This window comes from Macaca fascicularis, chromosome 3, assembly GCF_037993035.2.
Source record: "Macaca fascicularis isolate 582-1 chromosome 3, T2T-MFA8v1.1".
NCBI lineage: Eukaryota > Metazoa > Chordata > Mammalia > Primates > Cercopithecidae > Macaca > Macaca fascicularis.
Genome location: NC_088377.1, coordinates 6,807,532 through 6,832,071, shown reverse-complemented (window position 1 = coordinate 6,832,071; position 24,540 = coordinate 6,807,532). Strand labels below are relative to the sequence as shown.

Below are 24,540 nucleotides of genomic sequence, written 5' to 3'. Positions count from 1 at the left end.
TTCCAGGAGGATTCCAGGAACGGAATGTCTGAGAGCCAATATAAGCATTTCGAACACAGGGCTTCCCCACCTCCCCACCTTGTGTGTGCTATAGTATCATCCTCTATCCCCACGATAACAGCGCAAGCCAGTTCACTACTCACAGTGCTTTTCTCTAGCTTTTGTGATCCTCTCTTGACAACAGCATTTTTTTTATTGTGGATTTTTCCAAAGAAGCAAGATAGTTTTTATAATATCTTTGTCCCAAAGCCCATCTCATTTTTCTTTTTGCAGGAAGTTAAAACATGCACACAGCATAGGCCGTCATTCCTCAAAGATTAACTGTCATTTAAAAACCTTATTTCTCACTTTTTTTTTATTACAGTTAGGTTCCCTGCTGCGTTCATAATGACACCATTCTTAACACTTAGGCTAAAGCACTATTTTTGAAGGCTACTTCAGTAATCTCGCTGTGTGAAAGGCGAGAGAAAGGGTGCTTCATAAATAAATTCCAAAAGATCATCTGCTACTTATCTGCACCCACTTGTGTGAAAGGAAAGACTTATTCGTCCAATAAAGTTCATTTCATTGAGTTGTATTTGCCATGCTTTTACCTGCAGAGTAGAAATCACCTCTTCTCCCACCTCCTTGGTGGACACAAGATAACGGGCCATCTCAGGGTTAATGATTCGGTCCTCCTTCTCCCAGCGGACTATAATGGGCTTCTCACCATGCGCCGTGCAGCTCATCTCCTTTTTCTGCCCCTGCGTAGCCAGGGTAGTATTTGGATATGATGTTATCATCGCAGGAACTGGAAAACCAAAAGGGACACAACTTGTTCAGCAAAGCAGGGTTCTTGATTTTTCCCTGGCAACACACTCAGGTAAATCATGCTTCAAGAGATATTTCTTTGAAATGAAATTTATTCAAGAAACTGCTGAGTGAGAATCACAGGCAAAATAAAGGAAAGGCAGCAGAAAAATGAAACTCGAGTAAGTGAGCCCTCAGCAGAAATTGTCATGCCGTTTCATATCCACGGCATGTTGCTCTCTTCCAATCCTGTTGAGGGCCATGGCCTATATCCCTTAGCACACCCAGAATGATTGGCATGGTTTGGCTATGTCCCCACCCAAGTCTCATCTTGAATTATATGCCCATAATTCCCATGTTTTATGTGAGGAACCTGGTGGGAGGTAATTGAATCACAGAGGTGGATCTTTCCTATGCTGTTCTCATGATAGTGAGTAAGTCTTACAAGATCTGATGGTTTTAAAAATGGGATTTTCACTGCACAAGCTCTCTCTGTTTGCCTGCTGCCATCCATGTAAGATGTGACTTGCTCCTCCTTGCCTTCCATCATGGTCATGAAGCCTCTCTAGCCACATGGAACTGTAAGTCCATTAAACTTCTTTCTTTTGTAAATAGCCCAGTCTTGGGTATGTCTTCATCAGCAGCATGAAAACGGACTAATACAATGATGTTACTGGTTGCTCTGTCTATTAAAAAAAAAAGTTCACAGGAAGGGTTATCCTCCTTTTTCTGGGATCATCTATGTTTCTAACTATCATTTTCAACAATGGAGATAAAACCTCCACTTTTAGTCAACTTTACGTGAATCCCTTATTGCTGCTAACCAGTGCTCGTAACCACTCTTCACAATGTCCATCTCCCACAGTTTTATAAACCTTGCAAACCTTTATCAGTCACTGGAGACCTGAATTCTGTCCTTCTTCCATAACTTGTATCAGAGAATCTCATCTCCAATTTACTGAGAAAAGGGAACTCTTTATTTGTGAAGCTTCTCAAGTTTTCTTTTCCCACATCAAAATTAGTCTAATATGTAGGCTTCTCTTCTTGGCAACAGATGACACAAGATCCCACCCCAATTCCACAAGCCACCTATAAATTGTAGACTGTATATAACAAACACCTTTTAAAATGCATACTAAGCTTATAAGAAGGTGAGAGAAAAACCAGAGACCAAAAACAAAAGCTGATGGTGAAAAGTCAGAGGTAATATAATGGTGGTGTTTTGACTACCTGAGAGGCATGACATTAAATGTGAGACCTCCAAAGCCAGGCTCCTCAAAGGGTTCTATCTTGACAGAAAGTATATAACCAAAATAATAATAATAATAAATAAAAATCCACAAAAGTAAAGAGAGAATAAAACTACCTCAGCTTGTGTTATATATGTAGAAAAACAATCTCTCCCCTGAGAATTTGCAAAACTGGCCTGACTCTACATAGGTCTGGAGTCAAATTCATGCTAAAGAATTAACATGAAGGTGACTGTAGTTTGATAATGGCCTGAGGAGACTAGCAAAAGCTAACATACTCTACAAGAATACGTTCTCTGTCCAGGCCCACTGAAATGCACCAAGATAAAGCTCTACTGGCCATGAGCTCACAAACTAAAACTAAAGAACACATGAGAAAACTAACACCATGACTGAGAACCAGCTTCCCAGGACTTCAGATGATAGAGTCATCAGATACAGACTGCAAAATAACTATGCACACATGTTTAAAGATATTTTAAAAATATGATAAAGGAATAAGATGTTAACAAAAAGGACTAGAAAGTTTAAAAATTCATCAAAACATAACTATATTTTTACTTGCTTTTAAATCTCATTTCCCCAATTACAGGAAGAAGCTCCCTTCCCCCATTTCTGAGGTCAAGCTCAGACTATGTACTTGATTGCTTGCCTCATAAGCCTTCCAAGGTACTTTACCATAGAAACATACTGGGTGGCTTCTTCTAAGACTGGCACATACTGGGTCATGCCTTGTCCCATAGCTTACCAGAGAGGTTTGAGACATATAATAAAACGTCAAAATACCAGCAGTTCTGTAGCCTGGACACTCACAGAAGAACCTACATTTGGGAGTTTCTCCAGAGTCAGCAGCCATGTGGCAGAGATGCGCCCCACAGCACTGACCGTGTAATAAGATGGGAAGTAGGCAAATTGGTGACTGAGGAAAGAGGCGCCAAGAGTCCTGCATATCAAAGAGAGCTGTTCACAACTGTTGTGAAACTCCTCTTCCGGCATTTCTGAGATGCAGCAAAACTGGCTATACTGTCCCCAGCCTTTGTTTCTGATCCCCCCTTTCCCCTAGCCTATCAAAGAAAAATGTTTATTTTTATTAACAGCTTTATTGTGGTACAATATTCATACCATAAAATTCACCTGTTTTAAGTGTGTGATTCAGTTGTACACTTAATGTTGCATTAGCTTCCTAGAGTGCCTGTAACAAATTACTAGAATCTGTGTGGCTTGTAATAACAGAAATTTCTTCTCTCACAGTTCTGGAGGCTGGAATTCCAAAATCAAGGTAGCAGCAGAGCCATGTTTTCTTTAAAGCCTCTAGGGGAAGCCCTTCCTTGCCTCTTCCAGCTTCTGGTGGCCACACGCATTCCTTGGCTTGTGGCAGCAGAACTTCAGCCTCTGCTTTATCTTTACATGATTTACATCCTTCTTTGAATGTTTCTGTGTCTTCTCATGGACTTCTTATGAGGATACCAGTCACTGGATTTAGAACCTACCCTAATGCAATATGATCTCTTCTTAACGAATTATATTTGCAAAGACTCTATTTCCATATGAGGTCATATTCCAAGGTTCTAAGGGGACATTAATTTTGGGGATACTATTCAATCCATTACAAATATATTTATATTATCTAATACATATGCATACATACCATTATAACCTGAATACAAATATACACAGTTGTATGATCATCACTGAATCAAACCTTAGAGCTTTTACATTACCCCAAAATATTTCTCCTGCCCATTTACAGTCATTTCTCTTTCCCCGCTCAAGTTCTAAGCAATCGCTAATCTACCTTCTCTCCCTGATACGGTTTGGCTGTGTCCCCACCGAACTCTCATCCTGAATTGTAGTTCCCATAATCCCCATGTGTCATGGGAGGGGCCTGGTGGGAGATAATTGAATCATAGGAGTGGTTACCTCCATGCTGTTCTCATGATAGTGATTGAGGTCTCACAAGAGCCTAATGGTTTTATGAGGGGCTTTCCGCCCTTTGCACTTCTCCTTCCTGCCGCCATGTGAAGAAGCACGTTTGCTTCCCCTTTCACCATGATTGTAAGTTTCCTAAGGCTTCCCTAGTCCTGTAGGACTGTGAGTCAGTTAAGCCTCTTTCCTTTATAAATTACCCAGTCTCATGTACGTCTTTAAAAGAACAGACTAACACAGTCCCTGTATTGCCTTTTTTGATCATTTTCTATACACAGAATCATATAGCATGTATTCTTTAATATCTAGTTTTCTGGATTTTTTTCACTAAGCATAGTGTTGTCAAGGTTCATCCATGTCATAGCAAGTATCAGTACTTTGTTCCTTTTTATTGCTAAATAATATTCCAGCTCATGGATATACTGCATTTCTTAAATCCACTCACCCACTGATGCACACTGGGGTTATTTCTACTTTGGGGCTATTATGAGTAATTATACTACAAATATTCCTGTATAAGCTGTTGTGTGAACAAATGTTTTCATGTTTTCCAGGAGAGATTCCTAGAAGTAGAACTACTGGGTTATATGGCAATTTCATGTTCAACATTTTGATAAACAGGCACATTGTTTGACCAAGTGGCAGCACCATTTTGCACTCTCGTGGCAGGAGATTGGAGAGAGAAGAGGGAATGAGAGGAGGTGTTAAGATTCAGCATTTATGGTGAGGGAACATTCCCTTTCAACCATTTGAGTTCAGCAATTTGAGTTTAACCATTTGAATTCAATGAGGGAACTGAAAGAGTAGAGATTGGGTGTACCTACAAAAAGGTAACCTGGCATGTTCCTCAACAGCTGGAGGCTTACTGGCTGTAGAAAGCCCAGGCTCACCATGGATCTGCTGTCACAGAGGAACTAAAGGTGGTGGCGCCTTCTGTTTGGCCTCAAATCCACTAATCAAGATTTTTTTCTCATAAGGGAAAAGGGCTAACTCATGATAATTAGAGATCTCAAAGCCAACAAAAGTAACCTAATGTATTACAGGCCTATGAACAAGAAAATATTTACTCCTCATTCTTTCTCTCACAGCTGGGGAATGTGAATCAGAAACCGTGACACCCACATATAATTTAGCTTTGAAAGGTGACCCCTGTCCACCACCATCATCCCCCATCCCCCAATTCCTGATGAGCGTCCTGATTCCTGCAACACCCTCGTCCTTAGAACAAAATATAGAAACTCTGGTTGCAAAACTGAAAATCAATCCATGTTTAATGCCTCCCAGTCTCCTGGGTATCTCAAGGCTATGGTCAGGATGTCCTATTGTGCAGTGTTTGTAAAAAGGAAATCTGTAAAATGGTAAGATGTAAAAAAAGACAGTTTTCCTGTGAGAACATGGTAAGTCACCATCATCACCTCTGAAATCCAGGGTAGTTTAACACTCACTGACTTTATTCCAATCAGAGTGAGCCAATTCTGAAGTAAGGGTTTCTGTCCTATTCCAGGAGCTCTGTGCAGGGGAGCAATGCATTGCAAAGGCTGGTGTTGACCCAGAACTTTAATTCCCTAGTACTTTAAAACAACCAACTGGAAGAACTGTTCTCCAAAAACTGCAGCACTGTTTTGAGGACTTGTTTGTTTTCTTCTATTTTCCTTTAAAAAAAAAATAATCGCAAGCTTTATTGCATTTGATGAGAGAAATACCTTGGCCAAACCACAGACCTCTGGTTTGTTTATGATTTGCCCATCTTAATCTGCAAATACTCCTCAGTTTTATTTAGATTTCTACTTTGAAAGAGTGCCCTACTAAAATGGGTATTTTTGTTCTGGTTATTAAATTCAGCACTTAGAGAGAAATGCTCTGACTAGACCATGTTCTTCTAACCAGCTCAAGTATTTTCACAGCCCTTTAAAGAAATGGTGGAAAGGATTTTTAAAAAGGAATCATTATCATGGCTTCTTTGCAATGCTAATGTTTGAAGGCATGACCTTTTCACTTGTCACAGTTATGGATGCCTAGAGATGACAACATGTCTGTACAGCAGCCCTTTCTGCAAGGATTTCTGAAGCATAACAAATGGATGGGGTAATTTAACAGGGACTGGTACCAAGGAGAGGCTGTGGGCAAATCCTGCTATCAGGGCCAAGGGAGATCCAGACCCAGGAAGCCTTTGTCCAAAGATTGTGCGCTGTGTGCTTCTCCTGCAAAATTACCCATTGAGGAAGGTGCTGTTTTACATCGTATCAATTGATAAATTTGCTTCATAAACTATAATATTATCTAACAGTACCCTTAATGCTCAACAAATCTGAGTTCTTATGATATAAGGGAGCATCTGTCTGACCTACTTTTTTGCAGCATAAAGATGCTGTGGTGTAGTGGAGCTGCTGTCATTGGCCAGGGAGATCGGATTGTGCACATCTCTGCCCAGCTTGGCAGTGCAGTCATCTCTCTCTCCCATTTAGCTTGAAATTGGTAATGGTGGTAGTATTTATGCCACTGAAATTGGCAAGTGCTAGAAATCAGGGCTTTCTCTATCCTCTCCCCATCAATAGCTAATTGATAAACATTTAGCAGAACGATACTTAGGAGAGTGTTTCACTGTATTAATAATTTTAAAGGGTGTTCCCATCGTACAAGAGATACTGAGAAGATGGAGAGATTAAGCTAAGAGCAATAATTAACTTTATCAATAAAAGTAAACCCCTATTACTTAATTATTAATTAAATAATTAAAATATGAACAGTATGTCACTGTATGTTTTGGCAAGTAATTCAGTGATACATTGATGCATATATTAAAATTTTAACCCAAGGATACAGAGAGAATGAAAAATTATATCAGTAAATCACTGATATTAAAGATTGGTTCCAAATTTTACTCTCAAGTCTTTTAATGACTCTACCAATAATGCAAAATTAATCCTTATACATTTTTATAGTTTTCGTTCCTACCTGGTTCTGCTGAAAAGAAAACAGATTGAAAAGAAAGCAATTGAAAAGAAAACAGGAGAAAGTACCAAACAGCCTGGATAATCCCGAACGAGACAAGATTCCTGTCACAAGCATCTGGCTCAATACTTTCATTTTATGGAGGAGAATGGCTGTCAAAAGCCCAAATACAGGAGTCCATCAGGATCAAATTTGATCGGTCCTATTCGAAAACCATCATTGTCATCATCACCCCCAACATAGGAGATGGCCAACTGTCCAGAGCGTCCAGGACTTCCGGTGTTTTAGCACAAGAAGTCTGTATCCTGGGGAGTTTCTCAGTCCCTCCAGGCATTCAGAGCAGATATGGCAGAGGAGGGTGTGGAGCCAAGAATGAGGCAGCATAAACCTGGCCCAATGCCCAAGATGGGAAACTGAGGCAGGAATTACAGGGTTCCCGGTGGGAGGTCAAAAGAGGGAGATGCTCTGGGACATAAATACATTTTAAAGCTATTTTTTTCAAGCCCTTTTTAAAACATTCCTCCCGAATTTTTATTATGAAAAAATTTCAAACATACAGGAAGCCAATCAGCCATGTATCTACCACCTGGATTCCACAGTTCACATTTTAATGGACAGTGTTGAATCAAAATGTGTTTTCTTTGTTATCAAAATTTACTGAATGCATTTTTGTATTATTCTATTTTAAAACTACCTTAGGTAAACACATACATCAGCGTGGGTCTCAAAGGTCAAGCTGTAAGATGGCAGCCACCTGCCTGGATTCTGCAGCTCGGGGTGGAGACACACTGGGCTCCTGGTGTCCCAGGTAAAGGAACCACCACCCCCTGGCCTGCAGAGGTGATGTGGGGTTAGGTGGCCCTTGGGGTAAAGTGGTGCCCCTCACATATGTCTCACCAAAAGGAAAGGTGAAGAAGGGGCCTGGAAGCAGAGAACCTGACACCGACCTCCTGCCGCTTGGACTGGGCGGGACCCTCGGTTGTGCTGGTTTTGGCTTTCTCACCTGAGTCATAGGAGAGCTGAATGGGATTGGGGCTCTCAACCTGGCCTGTGTCTCGGAATCACCTAGAAGCTTTTAAAATAGGTCAGTGCTCAGGCCCCACTGCAGATTGGCTTGGAGTCACTGGGGGCGGGGCTTATGCATGGATTTACTTAAGTTTCCCAGATGATCCTAAAATACATAGCCTGGATTGAAAGGGGCCTATCATGGGGAGGGGGGAGGGGGGAGGGATTGCACTGGGAGTTATACCTGATGTAAACGACAAGTTGATGGGTGCCGACGAGTTGATGGGTGCAGCACACCAACATGGCACAAGTATACATATGTAACAAACCTGCACGTTATGCATATGTACCCTAGAACTTAAAGTATAATAATAAAAAAATAAATAAATAAAGCAATAACTTCTCTCATGTTCACTTGACATTTTACTTATTCTTAAAAACTATATAAGACAAGGTAAATTACCTAAAAATTTAGTAGCTACATTTAGAACCGTAAATTATGTTCAGGAATAAGAAATTAAAAATCTTCAGAGCTGGAATACAGTTTAAATCTATGTATTTTGAGGATGTGTTATGTCTGGGGGATATGTAAAAACCTGTGAACAATTTACAAGACAGATCACTTGCACAGCAAACTCTTAATGAATGAGAACTTATGAGGATCTAGGAGGCATTGTCATGGAGGCAATTAGTCCTGCTTTAAAAGTGGTTAAGACTCCTAAATGTTTCAATCAATACTACATTTTCAGGCTTACTTAAATAATTATTGTGAATTTTCTATTTCAATAATCACAATTTTTAAATAGGATAGAATAATCCTAAATAGTTCCAAAGAATTGATCAGGGTTAGAGTGCCACAAAAGCTAAGAGAGAGGTGGCAGAAGATAAAATTTTCAAGGGAAGAGTTGTTCCAGTCAGCATATAAAGTACTAGGAAATCAAAAGCTAGAGTTTTAGCTCTTTCCATAAAAAAAAAAAAGAAAGAAAAAGAAACAACTCAGCCAGATGATCCCTAAGGTCTTTTCCCCCTTTAATTGCCATTTCCCCTCCTTTCCTTTTTTCTTTATTTCTTTCTCTCTATCCTTCTGTTCCTCCCTCCCTCCCAATTTTTTCTTCATTCTTCCCTTCCTTCTTCCTTTCCCCTCTCTTTCTTCTTCTGTTTTATTTTACCCTCCCTCATTTTCTGTCTCCTGCTGTTTTTGTTTTCTCTTTCACAGTGCCATAATAACAACAACAGCTAATTTTTACGAATGTTGACTGTGTGCTAAGAACTTTTCCATATACTGCATAAGTATTTAGGCCATATGACAACATGATGGAATAAAAACACTAGCCATGGAAATGACCCAAGACATATAAGTGCTATTTTAAGTCGATTCTAAATTATGCTATAAATAGAATTGAGACATGTAGACAAAACATTTCCAACAGATTCATTGGATTTGCATCTATATTAACAAATGTCTATGCAGTTGGTCAAATAGAAACCAGACACCAAACACCTGCTTTAAATGGGCAAAAATAAAGATTAGAATATAAGATAATTTTGGAATTAATTTCTACTTGACATCTTCTCCCTTTTCTCCTTAATTTCTAAGTAAGGAAACAGAGAACTAGGGGGTTTAAGACTGGAAGTGACTAGACCTATTCCCCTTGCCTCTCTCCTATCCCTACTGCAAAGTTCTATTTTGTTTAGTACGTTTATTAAAAAAAATTAATATTACCATAAAAGTAATACAGTAAAATGATCTTCATTAATCCCTAAAGTGATGAATCTTCCCATCCCCTCTCTTCCCTTCTCTTTCCTCCTTCCTTCCTCCAGGATCTGGAAAACTAAATTGTAGTAGCAGCACAGTTTGTTAATGCATCTGTCCTTCTGTCCTTTCATGTCTCAGATCACTTTCACATCATGAGCTTACAGCAACATACGTGTTCTCAGTAGAGAAGGGATTCTTAATTCCATTTACCTATAATTACACAGGGTGGGGAAATTAAGTAATTAGCCTAACGTCATACAACTAGTAAATGGAAGCTCTAGAAGGAGAATCCAGGTCTTCTGATTCCGAGTGCAAAGCCTTTTTGCCTTACAGTAGTGGAGGAGGCCAAGGCTGGCCCACAGGGTGCAGAGTGTCTGACCACAGAAGTGTCTGGCACCCTGACTGTCTTCAAGCCTGAACACCCTTGGAAGCCCCTCAATCTGGGGCCTGAGTCCATTTACAGGAGAATCCCCACAAAGTCCTTGAAATTTCCATTTTCTCAGCTGCAAGGCAAGACCCAAACATCTCCTGCAAGCCTACTGCATACTCGTAGAATTATGCAGATGAGACTGGCTACGTCATTTGCAGGACCCAGAGCAAAATGAAAAGATGGAGCCCTTTGTTCAAAAAGCAGGAAAAAGGTACCATTAAAGTTCTAAACTAGAAAGCTTTTTCCTTCCTTCTGTGGTCTCCCTCTCTCTTTCTGTCATGATGGCCTTTATTTTTTATTTAATATCCCACTTCCTCTGGCATGGTGATACTGACTGGTCAAGTGCTGACCCTCACTGACTCCCAGGAACAGCCTTGTGACTTGGCATGCACACTCATGTGCCCCCCCACATGCCTGGATTCCCACCATCATCATACCCAGGCCAGGTGGGGGGGACGTGTAGTCAGGCCTCTCTCAGTCGAATAGGTGACCCTCAGTGACCTGGAGACCCACCCTGCCCAGTCATCCTCTGTAAGCTCTATGGTACTGCCACCTAGAAGCAGGGAGGGGTGCCACACCCAGAAATGTTACAGGGGGCTGTCTCTGACCTTCTCCACATACTTACCCAGATCCCCATGGACTAGATGACCATAGCCATTGCTGGGCAGTTGCAGGAAAGGGGAGCCTAGGGCTCCAGAGGGCAGGAGAGTGGACAGCTGAAAATCTCTTCTGGAAAGGCAATGGGAGGTGGGATGACATGGGAGCTGTGGCTCCGCATACCCTGTTCATGCTCCACTGTCACACTGGACTTCACTTGCAAAACACAATTTCAAAGACAAAATTGTTAAGAATTCAAGATGGTGGCTACAGACAATCTTTGGCTTGTGGGACTGGACTGGTCATGTACCCATGATGCTGTCCCTGAATGTCAGGACAGTACTCCACTTCCTAGGCATCCTCTACTGCTTCCAGTAGAGAGAAACAGCCCAGCTACCCTGAGGAGGAGGGGAACAAGAAGAGCTGAGAGGGCAGTCTCTTGGGTAAGACTTATGACTAACCACAATCTGGAATCTGAAGTAGGGAGCCCACTCTTCCCATCATGAAGGCAATGGGTACAGAGGCAAGCCTTAATGAGGGAAGTGGCTAATCCCCTTGCAATCAACATCTTCCCAAGCCACTAAATGCATCACCATTATCTTTCATTAAATCTGTGGTTCCTATTCCTTACATCACCTTGGAGGCATAAAAACACCCACAGTATGCCAAGAATGATGACTTCCAGGTTCATCCTCTGGAAAGGACATGATCTCATTCTTTTTATGGCTGCATAGTATTCCATGGTGTATATGTGCCACATTTTCTTTATCCAGTCTATCATTGATGGGCATTTGGGTTGTTTCCAAGTCTCTGCTATGGTAAATACTGTGGCAGTAAACATAAGTGTGCATGTGTCTTTATAGTAGAATGAGTTATAATCCTTTGGGTATATACCCAGTAATGGAATTGCTGCGTCAAATGGTATTTCTGGTTTCAGATCCTTGAGGAATCACCACACTGTATTCCATAACGGTTGAACTAATTTACACTCCCATCCACAGTGTAAAAGCATTCCTATTTCTCCACAGCCTCACCAGCATCTGTTGTTTCCTGACTTTTTAATAATAGCCATTCTGACTATTCTCACTCATGAGTGGGAGCTGATCAATGAGAATACGTGGACACAGGGAGGGGAACAACACTCACCGGGGCCTGTCGGGGATGGGGGGCAAAGGGCGGGAGAGCATTAGGACAAATACCTAATGCATGCAGGGCTTAAAACCTAGAAGACAGGTTGATGGGTGCAGCAAACCACCATGGCACATGTATACCTATGTAACAAACCAGCACATTCTGCACATGTATCCCAGAACTTAAAGTAAAATTTAAAAAACAAAAAACAAAAAAAACACCCACAGTAGTATCTTCTCAGTCACAGCAAATACTTGCTCTCCTCAGGATTCTCCGTTTGTTTTTCTGTTTGTAAAATATACATAACCAAAAAATTGTCATTTTTGTCACTTTCAGTGGATTAAGTACATTCTTAGTCTGTCTTCAAGCCAGAACACCCTTGGAAGCCCCTCAATCTGGAGCCTGAGTCCATTTACTGGAGACTTCCCATAAAGTCCTTGAAATTTCCATTTTCTCAGCTGCAAGGCACATTGCTGTACAGCCTGCACTACAATTCATCCCCCAAACATTTTCACCCTCCCAAGCTGAAACTTGGCACCTCTTAAAGAATTCCTATTATCCCCTTTTCCCGGCACCCCAGGCCCTGGCAGCCACCATTCTACTTTCCGTGTCTATGAATTTGACTTCTCTGGGGACCTCCTATAAGAAGAATCATGCAGTATTTGTCTTTTTGTATCTGGCTTATTTTACTTAGCATAATGACCTCAAGGTTCAGCCAAGCTGTAGCCTGTGTCTGAATTTCCTTCTTTTTCAAGCCTGAATGATATTTCAAGATATGTGTACACAGCATTTTTTTAATCCAGTCATCTGTCAACGGACACTTGTGTTGCTTTCACCTTTTGGCTGTCATGAACACTGGTGTACAAAACATTATTTTATTTTTTTATTATACTTTAAGTTCTAGGGTACATGTGCACAACGTGTAGGTTTGTTACATATGTATACATGTGCCATGTTGGTGTGCTGCACCCATCAACTTGTCATTTACGTTAGGTTTATCTCCTAATGCTATCCCTCCCCGCCCCCCAAAAATAGGACCTGGTGTGTGATGTTCCCCTTCCTGTGTCCAAGTGATCTCATTGTTCAATTCCCACCTATGAGTGAGAACATGCGGTATTTGGTTTTCTGTTCTTGCGATAGTTTGCTGAGAATGATGGTTTCCAGCTGCATCCATGTCCCTACAAAGGACACGAACTCATCCTTTTTTATGGCTGCATAGTATTCCATGGTGTATATGTGCCACATTTTCTTAATCCAGTCTGTTGCTGATGGACATTTGGGTTGATTCCAAGTCTTTGCTATTGTGAATAGTGCTGCATTCAACAGCCCTTCATGCTAAAAACTCTCAATAAATTCGGTATAGATGGAACGTATCTCAAAATAATAAGAGCTATTTATGACAAACCCACAGCCAATATCATACTGAATGGGCAAAAACTGGAAAAATTCCCTTTGAAAACTGGCACAAGACAGGGATGCCCTCTCTCACCACTCCTATTCAACATAGTGTTGGAAGTTCTGGCTAGGGCAATCAGGCAAGAGAAAGAAATCAAGGGTATTCAGTTAGGAAAAGAAGAAGTCAAATTGTCCCTTTTTGCAGATGACATGATTGTATATTTAGAAAACCCCACTGTCTCAGTCCAAAATCTCCTTAAGCTGATAAGCAACTTCAGCAAAGTCTCAGGATACAAAATCAATGTGCAAAAATCACAAGCATTCTTATACACCAGTAACAGACAAACAGAGAACCAAATCATGAATGAACTCCCATTCACAATAGCTTCAAAGAGAATAAAATACCTAGGAATCCAACTTACAAGGGATGTAAAGGACCTCTTCAAGCAAAACATTATTTTTTAAAGAGTCTGTAGAACTTTGCTAGAGAAAATGGCTTGAGACTTTTTGCGTGTTTTTTTCTGAAGCCATTCAAAGGCCAAGCAGTATTTTCCCTGTTTGTGGTCTCTGCCTCTCAGTTTCATCTCCGTTTCCTCATCTGTAAGAACAATGAGACCTGCTGCCTCCTAAGGCTGTAATGAGGATTAATGAGATTATGTTAGTGGAACCCACCGAGGGTGTTGGAAGAATGGCCCCACAGAAACACCAAGTGTGATTATCCCTGCTGCAGAATCAAAAATTTCTCCCGTCCAAATACTTATTGCTCATAAAGTTTCAGCAAGTGAGGCTGCCTACTAGGCAGCTCTAATCCTTATAAAGAAAATGATTTCTCCAGCCAGGAATTAATAAATTCTTAGCACATACTAAAATATCTCCTCGCCTGGGTTATTATGCTGACATAATGAAGTTACTTAGATTATAACCATTAATCAAATTCATGTTTCCAAGCTGGAGTGGGTCATATTTGATGCTAAGCTTTAACAAGAATGACAACATCTCCACTTGCTGGCAGCTTTTCCAGGCCCTTATGACATGATTAAATGTGTCAGGGGAAAGACCAAGAGCATTTAGGGTTCATATTACATTCACTCTGAAGTTATTTCAAGTCACATTATTGGAAGAAAGTTGATTTATTTTTTAAGATGAGTATGAATATTAACCAAAAGATATCAAAAACAGTATTTTTTTTTCTGTCTGTCTGGTTATGTACATAGGTATTATATTTTGCCCAATAAGAAATCTTCTTTATTTTTTTATTATTATTTTTTTTGATGGAGTTTCACTCTTGTTGCCCAGGCTGGAGTGCAATGGCACAATCTCAGCTCACTGCAACCTCTGCCTCCCCAGTTCAAGTGATTCTCCTGCCTCAGCCTCCCAAGTAACTGGGATTACAGGCACGTGCCACCACGCCCAGCTAATTTTGTATTTTTAGTAGAGATGGGGTTTCTCCATGTTGGACAGGCTGGTCTCAAACTGCCAACCTCAGGTGATCCATCCGCCTCGGCCTCCCAAATTGCTGGGATTACAGGCATGAGCCATCATGCCCGGCAGGAAACTTCTTAATCATTATGTAGAAAAAGGAAAAGAGTAAACAGATTTTAATTTCCTACCATTGATGATAGTAAAAAAAATAAATGGAACAAGGAAGAAAACAGATCATGTCATCCTGAAAATTTGGGTAAGTGCTGTCCAGGATATTAATTGCAGCAAAAATATATTATGAGCCATGGGTTAGCCAGTTTTTAAGGTGACCTGTGGCAATCTCACCTCTTGGAATTCAAACTCTCCACATTTTATCACCCTGAGACCAGATTATAAAAGGACTGTGACTTCTACCTTCTACTTGGGGGCACCAGTTCTCTCTCTTTCTGTCTGATCACTTGCTCCAGCGAAGCCTGCCATGATGTCACCAGGATACCCATGCGGCCCAGGGAGAGGACCATGAGAAGGACAAGTCTTGGGTCAATAGTCTGCCAACTACCCTGTGTGGGAGCTTGGGGGTGGATTCCACCCCCGCCACCCTTCACTCTTATATTCAGATGCATTTCCCAGAAGGCAAGCAGTTTCCATAGGAACAGAACCAGCAGTTTCCACTTGGCTTGGGGACAGACACAGAGTCTTCATGTCTGAAGCCATGTTCTAACTTTTGAGCAGCTGCTTTATGTACAGCTGTTTTTCATGGAGAAACAGAGAAGATAAATCATCATCCCCATTAGCACTCAATGGGGTGGTGAATTCTACCATGTCTTGTCTCCATCACCCACTGCACAGCACACTGCCTGTGGCTCCTAGCAGTTTAGTGTGCTGTGTCTCCTGGAAGCTGGACTGGTTATCTCCTTGAACAAGTCCTTCTGCCTCTCTGTTCCTCAATTTCTGTACCCGTAATTACAGCACCCCCTCCTAGGGTTGCTGTAGAAATTAAAAGCTAAAAGCTCTTTAGGGTGTCCCAGGGATCTCCTCCACCTGAAGATTCTTGTCCAAAGTGGGCCAATGCCCTGGATTTTGATCCTTCCTTCAACTTTATAATCTCCACCATATTTCTAAAGTTTCACCTTTTCCTTGAAGCCACTCTGACCATGTGATCTTCATCTGTGTCAATATTCATTTTCCACTGGGCCCTCTTCATTCGAGCATTAGTGGTATGATTCCATTGGCTTGCATAAAATGCCCATATATATTTTTTTATTTGGTTATCTGGGTTATATCATTTTTTGCATTCCTTTTTCATTTGACTATGCTAGTATCAAGGATTTTTAAATGTCCTTTAAAAAACATCTGGTGTAATAATGAGGATGATAATCACAGCTAATATGCATTAAGCTCTATGCTGAGAAATGTATTAGCTTTTAGTATCTACAGCAATCCTAGGAAGGAGGTGTTGTAATTATGAGTATAAAAATTGAGGCACAGAGAGGCTGAATGACTTGTTCAAGGTCACACAGGTAGAGAGGAGTGGAGTCAGAATTTTAGCCCACGCAGCCTATCTGTTTCCCACCTGTGTGTGGATGCATGAACAACTTGGTATATCCTTGGCTGCTTTTGAACTGTATGTAAAATAGCATCAACCTTTCTGCATTCATTTGTGTCTGGCTTCTTTCCTTCCATCTTATGTTTGCATATCTACCATATATGTATAGTGCCTGTTGTTTCTTTCATTTTATAAAAGAGTTATTATACAGCCCTGAACCAGCATCATCTGGGAACATGCTATAAATGCACATTCTGGGACCACACAATCTGTCTGAATCATCCCCCACCTGGGGACTTCTTTACACCTGTTCTTTGCGACATTCCTCCCCGACCCGTCACCCAGAGCCTTGTTTTCTAGTACCCTGTGTGCATATTGCAGAAGCAGCTCAGGCTTTGGAATCCGCAGAGCTGACTCTGAGGTTTTTTGGCTCTGCCGACTGATAAGCTATAAAATTAGGTGGCTATTTATGTTCTGAATCATCTATCAAATGGGTGCAATGGTGATGCCCGCTTCAATAGAGAGAAGCAACACAATTCAATACACGCAAAGACCTTTGTAGACTATAAAGTGCTTATAAGGTTAGTTTTTTTTCTAGCTAATATTTGTATTCATGACTTGGTTTTCTAATTACATTGTACATTCCTCCATGGCTAAAGAGCTTTTCATATATATGTATAGGCAAGGATTGTAAGAAAAAAAAAGTGTTAAGATGATGGGATCATGCTGATTTAAAAAGGTTAAATATTTAGAGTGGTTTTTATAAAGGTTGAACAATAAATAAAATATGTTTAAAAGTAAATTTCACTCATGTAGATTTTAAATGAGATATTAATGAATTTGATAAATAATATAAGAGCTGTGTCTATCATATCACCTAGAATATTAACAACATAGGTAAAAGATAAAAGGAAAACAGGGGCGTTTTAAGTGCTACCTTTTGTTAACTTGTTTTGAAGAGAATGGGGTGATGGTCTGCTTACTTTCCAAGAATAGGGTTTCCAGCAGTGTTTTCAAAGAGATTTTTGCTACAGATTAACTGTAGGGCCCATATTTTTTTTTTTTTTTTTTTTTTTTTGAGACGGAGTCTCGCTCTGTCGCCCAGGCTGAAGTGCAGTGGCCGGATCTCAGCTCACTGCAAGCTCCGCCTCCCGGGTTCACGCCATTCTCCTGCCTCAGCCTCCCGAGTAGCTGGGACTACAGGCGCCCGCCACCTCGCCCGGCTAGTTTTTTTTTGTATTTTTAGTAGAGACGGGGTTTCACCGTGTTAGCCAGGATGGTCTCGATCTCCTGACCTCGTGATCCACCCGTCTCGGCCTCCCAAAGTGCTGGGATTACAGGCTTGAGCCACCGCGCCCGGCCAGGGCCCATATTTATGTGCATGTGTGCACACACGTACCCACGAATGTGCCTGTGTGAGCACATGTGCAATTGTATGCATGTACATCCATTATTTCCTGTGTGCCTGTGTACACGTTTGTGTGGATGTGGATGTGTGTTTATGTTCATACCTGCCTGGGTGTCTGCTGGAGGGACAGAGGGCAAAGGCCCCTAAAGCCTTTTAATTATCTTAAAACCTTTCTCCCAAATTTTATGTGAAAGCCAAGATGATGCATTTTTTATTACGTTCATTAGAAAATATACAACTATACATTTCTTTCTTATTTAAGACTTTCTCATAAAGGAAAACCTTAAAGTTCTCAGATGGTCTCTATAACCTTGGCCTATTTTATAGGTTTGTGGAGGGGACAACTGACTTAGAGAGGCTATGGAGATACAAAATAACACCAGTGGTTTTGCAGACAGAAAAGCACCTCTTCTGAAAGCACAAGGAATACACCCGGCCTGTGGAAGCCAGAACCGGCGCCTTTACTTTCCTAACTCAAAGTGGGGGCGAGATTCTTCTCATGTAACTGAATTGCAGTATTTTAATGATATTAAGAGATGGAGGTTGTGTCCTAGCTTTCGAGTAAATGCCAACACAAGCAAGTGTGTCTGCACGTGCACACACACACTCACACATGCAACTAAAACCAGTGCTTTTTCCTGCTTTGTGATGTGGGTCTATGAGCCCTGCATCCGGGAGTGAAGTGGGTAAACAGATGCATGGCACATTTGCAGGAATACATTCCATGTAACTGTTGGCAGGCTGCACCCCTTCTGTAGCTTCTGTTTATGTCGGTTGATACATCTTTAAAAAGGGGGGAATGGAAGGAGCAAGGAATTGTTGGCAAATAGCACTGTTAATCAGGAGGTATTTTATGACCCAGAAGCTCTCAGGGGGGTTTTAGAGTTCAGAGGCTCATGAAGCGACATGTGTAACGGTCCCTCCCAGGGGAGACGAACAGACACTAATTGAGGTATTGACGGCTCTAAATGAAGCAGAAACCTGCTAGGAAGATTCAGCTCCAAGGAAGATGAGTGCTGCCAAGCAGTGCATGCTGGGGCCTTCGCAGGTTTCATTCACTGCTCCTTCATGCAAGTAAGTGTACTCTTGGGCCGGGTGCGGCGGTTCATGCCTGTAATCCCAGCACTTTGGGAGGCCAAGGTAGGCAGATCATCTGAGGTCAGGAGTTCGAGACCAGCCTGGCCAACATGTCAAAACCCCGTCTCTACTAAAAATACAAAAATTAGCTGGGCGTGGTGATGGTAGCCTGTAATCCCAGCTACTCGGGAGGCTGAGGCAGGGAAATAGCTTGAACTGGGGGGGTGGAGGTTGCAGTGAGCTGAGATTGCACCATTGCACTCCAGCTTGGGTGACAGAGCAAGACTCTGTCTCGGAAAAAAAAAAAAAAAAAGTGTTCTCTTGAACACAGAAACTTGTGCCTCTCACAGCACAAGGTCCCAGGCTAAAGAGCCACAAAAAATGATCTGTTGAAGTATTAAAAATATCTCCTTGACAATATCCCCAATTCTTTGCCTGGGTGAATATTATATCATGTATTTCCCCCTATGTACATATAAAACAGGCATATACGATATTTAGGCATGTTTCAAAATATTCAAGGATAGTAAATAATGTTTAAAATCATCATCTATAGTTTCTCCTGAAGAAAAATTGTTGTTTTGTTCTCTCCATCCCATTTAGGGAGGATTTATGCAATAGGTATTGGAGGTTTTACCTCGTTTGGCCTTTTATATTTGACATGGAACCATCTCACCCACAGAGGCTTTTTGGCACTGGCGGCAGCACCTGCTTCCTCTCAGAGAGCCTGGGATGCCCAAAGCAGAGGGAATTGTGAAATCTGACACAATGTGTAACCTGTGCTCTAACTGTATCTCTCTGAACTCCACGCAGTTCTAAGGATAGTAATGTCAGTGCATCTAGGTAAAGAGAGCTTTGAACACCGGTGTGAGTCTGTGTGTGCCTGTGTGAATAGCAAATGAGCTGTCACCAGAATACCTTCATCCCAGTAGGTGTGTCCCTAATGACAAGAACAGGATGTGAGGATGAATCCACTGGAAACTGCTGGGGAAAAGCACCTGAGGCCAGGGGTCAGGGAGGCAGCTCGGGGTAGCCGAGCAGAGGCTGTGAGCATCCTCTGGAGGGCATGTTAGCACACAGGGGTAGGCCCAACCTGTGGGGCTGACTCAGTAGGTCTAGGGGGGACTCCAGAGGCTGCACATTCCACATGTTCCTGAGGGACAATGGTACATCTGGGTAGGTGGTGGAGGAGGGCACACATTGAGACCCAGTGAGAGGAATGGGTGCCTCCAGCATCAGCCATATTTCCTGGGCCACTTCCACACAGCTACTCAGATGTGTTTTGTCAAGTAAGTTAAAACTCTGTTTTTATTTTTAAAAAATCCCAATAATGTGGTAGCAAATATCTCTAACCCTTGCTTTTCCCCTGAGATTTGGGGGGGAAAAAAAAAAAAGTTCAAAAGAAGCCTGGGCAACACAGTAAGACACCATCTCTACAAAAAAAAAAAGAAAAAAAAAAAAAAAAAACAAAAAACGCTGGGCATGGTAGCATATGACTGCAGTCCCAGCTGGCAGTGGGACTAAGGTGGGAGGACCCCTCGGGTCCAACAGGTCGAGGCTGCGTGAACTCTGTTCATGCCACCGCATTCCAGCCTGGGCAGCAGAACAAGACTTTGTCTCAAAACAAAAACAAAAACAATTAAAGAAAATTTAGGTGATTTCTTTTCCATTTCAAGAAAAGAAAGACGTTGCATGCATGATACCCCACGATAGAAACTATAAAGATAATGCTTAGCAGATGTGATAACGCATCCTGTTAAAGATTCTGTATGGCAATAAACATGCAAACAAATAAATAAATAATAAACCAAACCAAATTTTAAAAACGTCAAACTGAAAAAAAAATTGTAACTACAGTAAAAAAGTATTATTATGCAATAACATAAATTTATAAATGCTAAAAACAATCCCAGAAAAAGGGAAAAAGGATAGAGAATTCATTAAACAAATGGAAATTTCAATATTAAAATACCAAGATATTCAACTTCTTTCTTTAATTTCTTCTTTAATTTCTGTGGAATTTGCTTGCTATTGCAGAGCAGATGACTGAAAGGGTCCAGGTTGGTAGGAGGTGGGGACTGGGGTGTTGGCACTCCAGTCTTGCAATGGAAATGTCAGGTGGTACAGTCTTTTGGGAAGCCAGTTTGGCCAGGTGTAAAAATACGTTGCATGAGCAGATCTTTTGACTCTGTAATTCCTTTTATTGTATTTTATCCTAGGAAATTAATTAGATAAATGTGCATGGTTTATGTATAAGGATGGTTCATTGCAACCTTATTGATTATAGGGGCCTCTAGGTACAACATAAATGTTCACAGTTACTTAAAAAGTAATTACACATCTATAAGTGGAATATTATTCAGCCCCTAAAACACTGAAAACTGTATGTAAAGTCTCAGAAAGACACCTGTGTTCGTTTGCTAGGCCTGCCATAATAAATTACCACAGATTGGCTGGCCTCAATAATAGGACTTTATTATCTCATAGTCCTGGAGGCTGGAAGTCCAAGACCAAGTTGTTGACAGGGTTGGTTCCTCCTGAGGCCTCTCTCCTTGGCTTGCAGATAACCATCTTCACCCTGGGTCCCCACACGGTTACTCTTCTGTTGTGTGTGGCTGCACGCTAACCTCTTCTTAGAAGGACACCAGTCAGATTAGGTGAGCACTTCCCTTAGGACCTAATTTTACCCTAATCACCTCTTTAAGGCACTATCTTCAAATACAGTCACATCGGGAGTTGGGGCTCCAACATGTGAATTTTAGGGGGAGACACAAGTTAGTTCCTAATAATACCTATGATACATTATAAATGGAATAAAAATGGAATTGATGAAGTAATAGATTCAGTGTATGTTCCCATCAACAAATATTTCTGGTTCAAATTTGAGCAGCACTGGCCAGGCGTGGCGGCTCATACCTGTAATCCCAGCACTTTGGGAGGCTGAGGTGGGTGGATCACCTGAGGTCAGGAGTTCAAGACCAGCCTGGACAACATGGTGAAACCCCATCTCTACTAAAAATACAAAAAAATTAGGTGGGTGTGGTGGCGGATGCTTGTAATCCCAGCTACTTGGGAGGCTGAGGCATGAGAATAGCTGGAACCGAGGAGGCAAACATTGCAGTGAGCTAAGATTGCACCATTGCACTCTAGCCTGGGCAACAAGAGCAAAATTCTGTCTCAAAAAAAAAAAAAAAAAAAAAAAAAAATTGAGTAGCAGTTCCTCCTGAAAAATGTGCATTGAAATGTCTTTCAGCATAGACTGAAGTCTTTCAGAGGCTACATTTCTGGGCTAAACCTGGCTACAGTTCCACTGTCACAGAAAATGGCAGTGAATCTCAAAGGGTCTTCGGTTGAGCATGGAGAATGGCTCACTGAGCTGTTGCTTTCATTGTTTTCCCCAAGGATCTTGGAGTACTGCATGCTCTCACATTCTCCCATGGTCAGGAATTCTTACTCACCAGGAAACAGCTGGGGAAAGAAGTAACATGTCCTCTCCGATTTATGTGTGAAGGAACATTTTGAGCATGACGAGAACATGCAGAAAAATCTCCTGACATAACTGTTCTCTGTAGGGGCCTCCATTTAGCCCTACACAAAATCCCCTTGGGTTGCGAGGCAGAAATATGGAGAGGCAGCTGCAGCTTTCACTGCCCCACTCCTCCCTCCTCTCAACCTCTCATTTAAAAATCTAAAACAGGCCAACCTGATTCTCTAAGGAGATTAAGAAATTTTTGCTGGCAATAGGAAGCATGTAACAAAGGAAAAAGCCCTCAAAACAAACAGCTTCCCAAAGATAAGGTCTGAGCTATTGTGATTTCTTTTCAGAAGCTCTAAGAGCAAGACAGCTGACAGCTAAATGAGGGGGCACTATTTTGAGAACTCACATTCAGGATTAATTGTAGGGGCGAGGTTCTGTGGGCTCCGAGAGGTTGCCTGTAGCCACCAGGACAATGAATGATTTTTCCCTCATTGTCTTCCACCGGGGACTCTCAGAGCTGGTTGCCATGGTTGATGAAGTGAAGTGCACATGCTTCTGCCTTGAGGACAGTGAGTGACAGGAAGTTGTTGAGGAAGCAGTGGGGGAGAATGAGTGAGAAGGTTATGCATGGTGTGTGGCCAACCCTGGACCTGCCCAGTATAATGCCAGGCTTTGAACAGAATGCCAAGAAGAAGACTGGATGAAGTGAGAAACTACTGATTTCATAGACATTGTATGGGGCACCTACATTTCTGTTCTTCCTCTTCTGCTCTCTTTTCCACTCTCACCCTTGCTGATCTGACTTGCTTGGGCTGCCTTGATTATTTCTTACAAAGCCCTGACCACTCTCTCCTGAGCTGCCATCTCCCATCTCTGGAGGTCAGCTGATGTCATTTGGAAGGCACACTGTCCCCTTACAATCAACATGAGACAGATGAAATGTGACACCTTTCCTTCCAAGCTTTCTCCCTGTCCCTATTCCTGTCCCAGGCTCCTCCTTGGATGGATTCCAGGTCCCCAAGGCAATCAGTGGCCTGGTCCTTTCTGGTCAAGGTTCATAGCATCATTTAAATTAGACTTGTCCCCTCTAGGCCTGTGACCATTAGTTTAGTGCAAGCCATAATCAGGATGCCTGTGCTGGGCTGTGAAATGGCATTATAACTCATCACTCATTTGCCTTCCTTTTCGTCCCCACTCCAGTCTATCCTAGGGCTCTGCCAGACTCAGTTTCCTTACATGCGACTTCCAGTACTGTATCCTCTCACTTGCAATTTACAACGTCTTCCTGCTATTTACAGATTAAGCTCAATTTTCACAGCTTAAAAGTTAAGACGTTTTATAATCTTGCTGTAATCTATACTTCCTGTTACCCACTAACTCCTTCTTTACCCAGACAATCTACCCCAGCATTCAAAAATACCTTGTATGTTTCTCTACCTCCCCCATTCCCTATTCTGTGGTCTGAGAACACAGTTTTCCTTTTCCAGGTATGACTGGCTGGCACTGTTTGGCCATTCCAAAAATTACCTCCAGTTCTTCAAGCTGCATTTCATTCCTCCTTCCACGTTACAGTCATGTCCTGTTTCCTCTATGGAGCCCTCCCTGACCTCACCCCTACAAGCGGCTCTCCCTTCTCCAAACTCCCACAACTTTTTAATGTATAGATCACATTTATTGCGTATATATATCTTTTGGCATTTACTTTTACAAAGCTAAAATTTTGCAATACAGACTCCTAGGAAGTTGCAAAAATAGTAAAGTTTTGTGTCCTTTGGCTTCTGGCCATGCTGTGATTTTCCACAGCTGTGGTGCAATATCAGAGCCAGGAAACCTACACAGGAACATTCCCAGTTAACATTATCCACTAGACTAGTTGCCTTCCTCTTTTATTCATTTATTTATTTTTTAAGATGGATTCTCACTCTGTCACCCAGGATGGAGTGCAGTGGTGCGATCTTGGCTCACTGCAACCTCTGTCTCCCGAGTTCAAATGATTCTCCTGCCTCAACCTCCCCAGTATCTGGGATTACAGGCGTGCACCACCACACCTGGCTAATTTTTGTATTTTTAGTAGAGATGGGGTTCCCCCATGTTGGCCAGGCTGATCTCGAACTCCTGACCTCAGGTGGTCCACCCGCCTCGGCCTCCCAAAGTGCTGGGATTACAGGCGTGAGCCACTGCGCCTGGCCACCTTCATTATTTTTAACCCACATTCATCTGTGTGCCTGTGCTTGTGTATATCTGTAGATATATACTTCCGTTTAACTTTATCCCATTATAGGTCCATGTACCCACCACCACCATCAAAGGTGGAACTGTTCCATACCACAGAAGAAATCCTTGTCCCTATCTCTCTGTGTTTGCAACTGGCCCCATCC

At 41.8% G+C, this 24,540-nt stretch overlaps 1 protein-coding gene across 7 annotated transcripts in view; it reads right to left on the bottom strand.

Annotated features, from left to right (window-relative positions):
• Positions 1–24,540, bottom strand: part of DSCAM (DS cell adhesion molecule) — an 855,708-nt gene that overhangs the window by 163,025 nt on the left and 668,143 nt on the right. For all 7 annotated transcript variants that reach the window (XM_065541361.2, XM_065541362.2, XM_074033985.1 and 4 more), the window contains one exon: positions 594–790. In XM_065541361.2, coding sequence (XP_065397433.1) covers positions 594–790 — 197 coding nt within the window. The remainder of the gene's footprint in view (positions 1–593; positions 791–24,540) is intronic.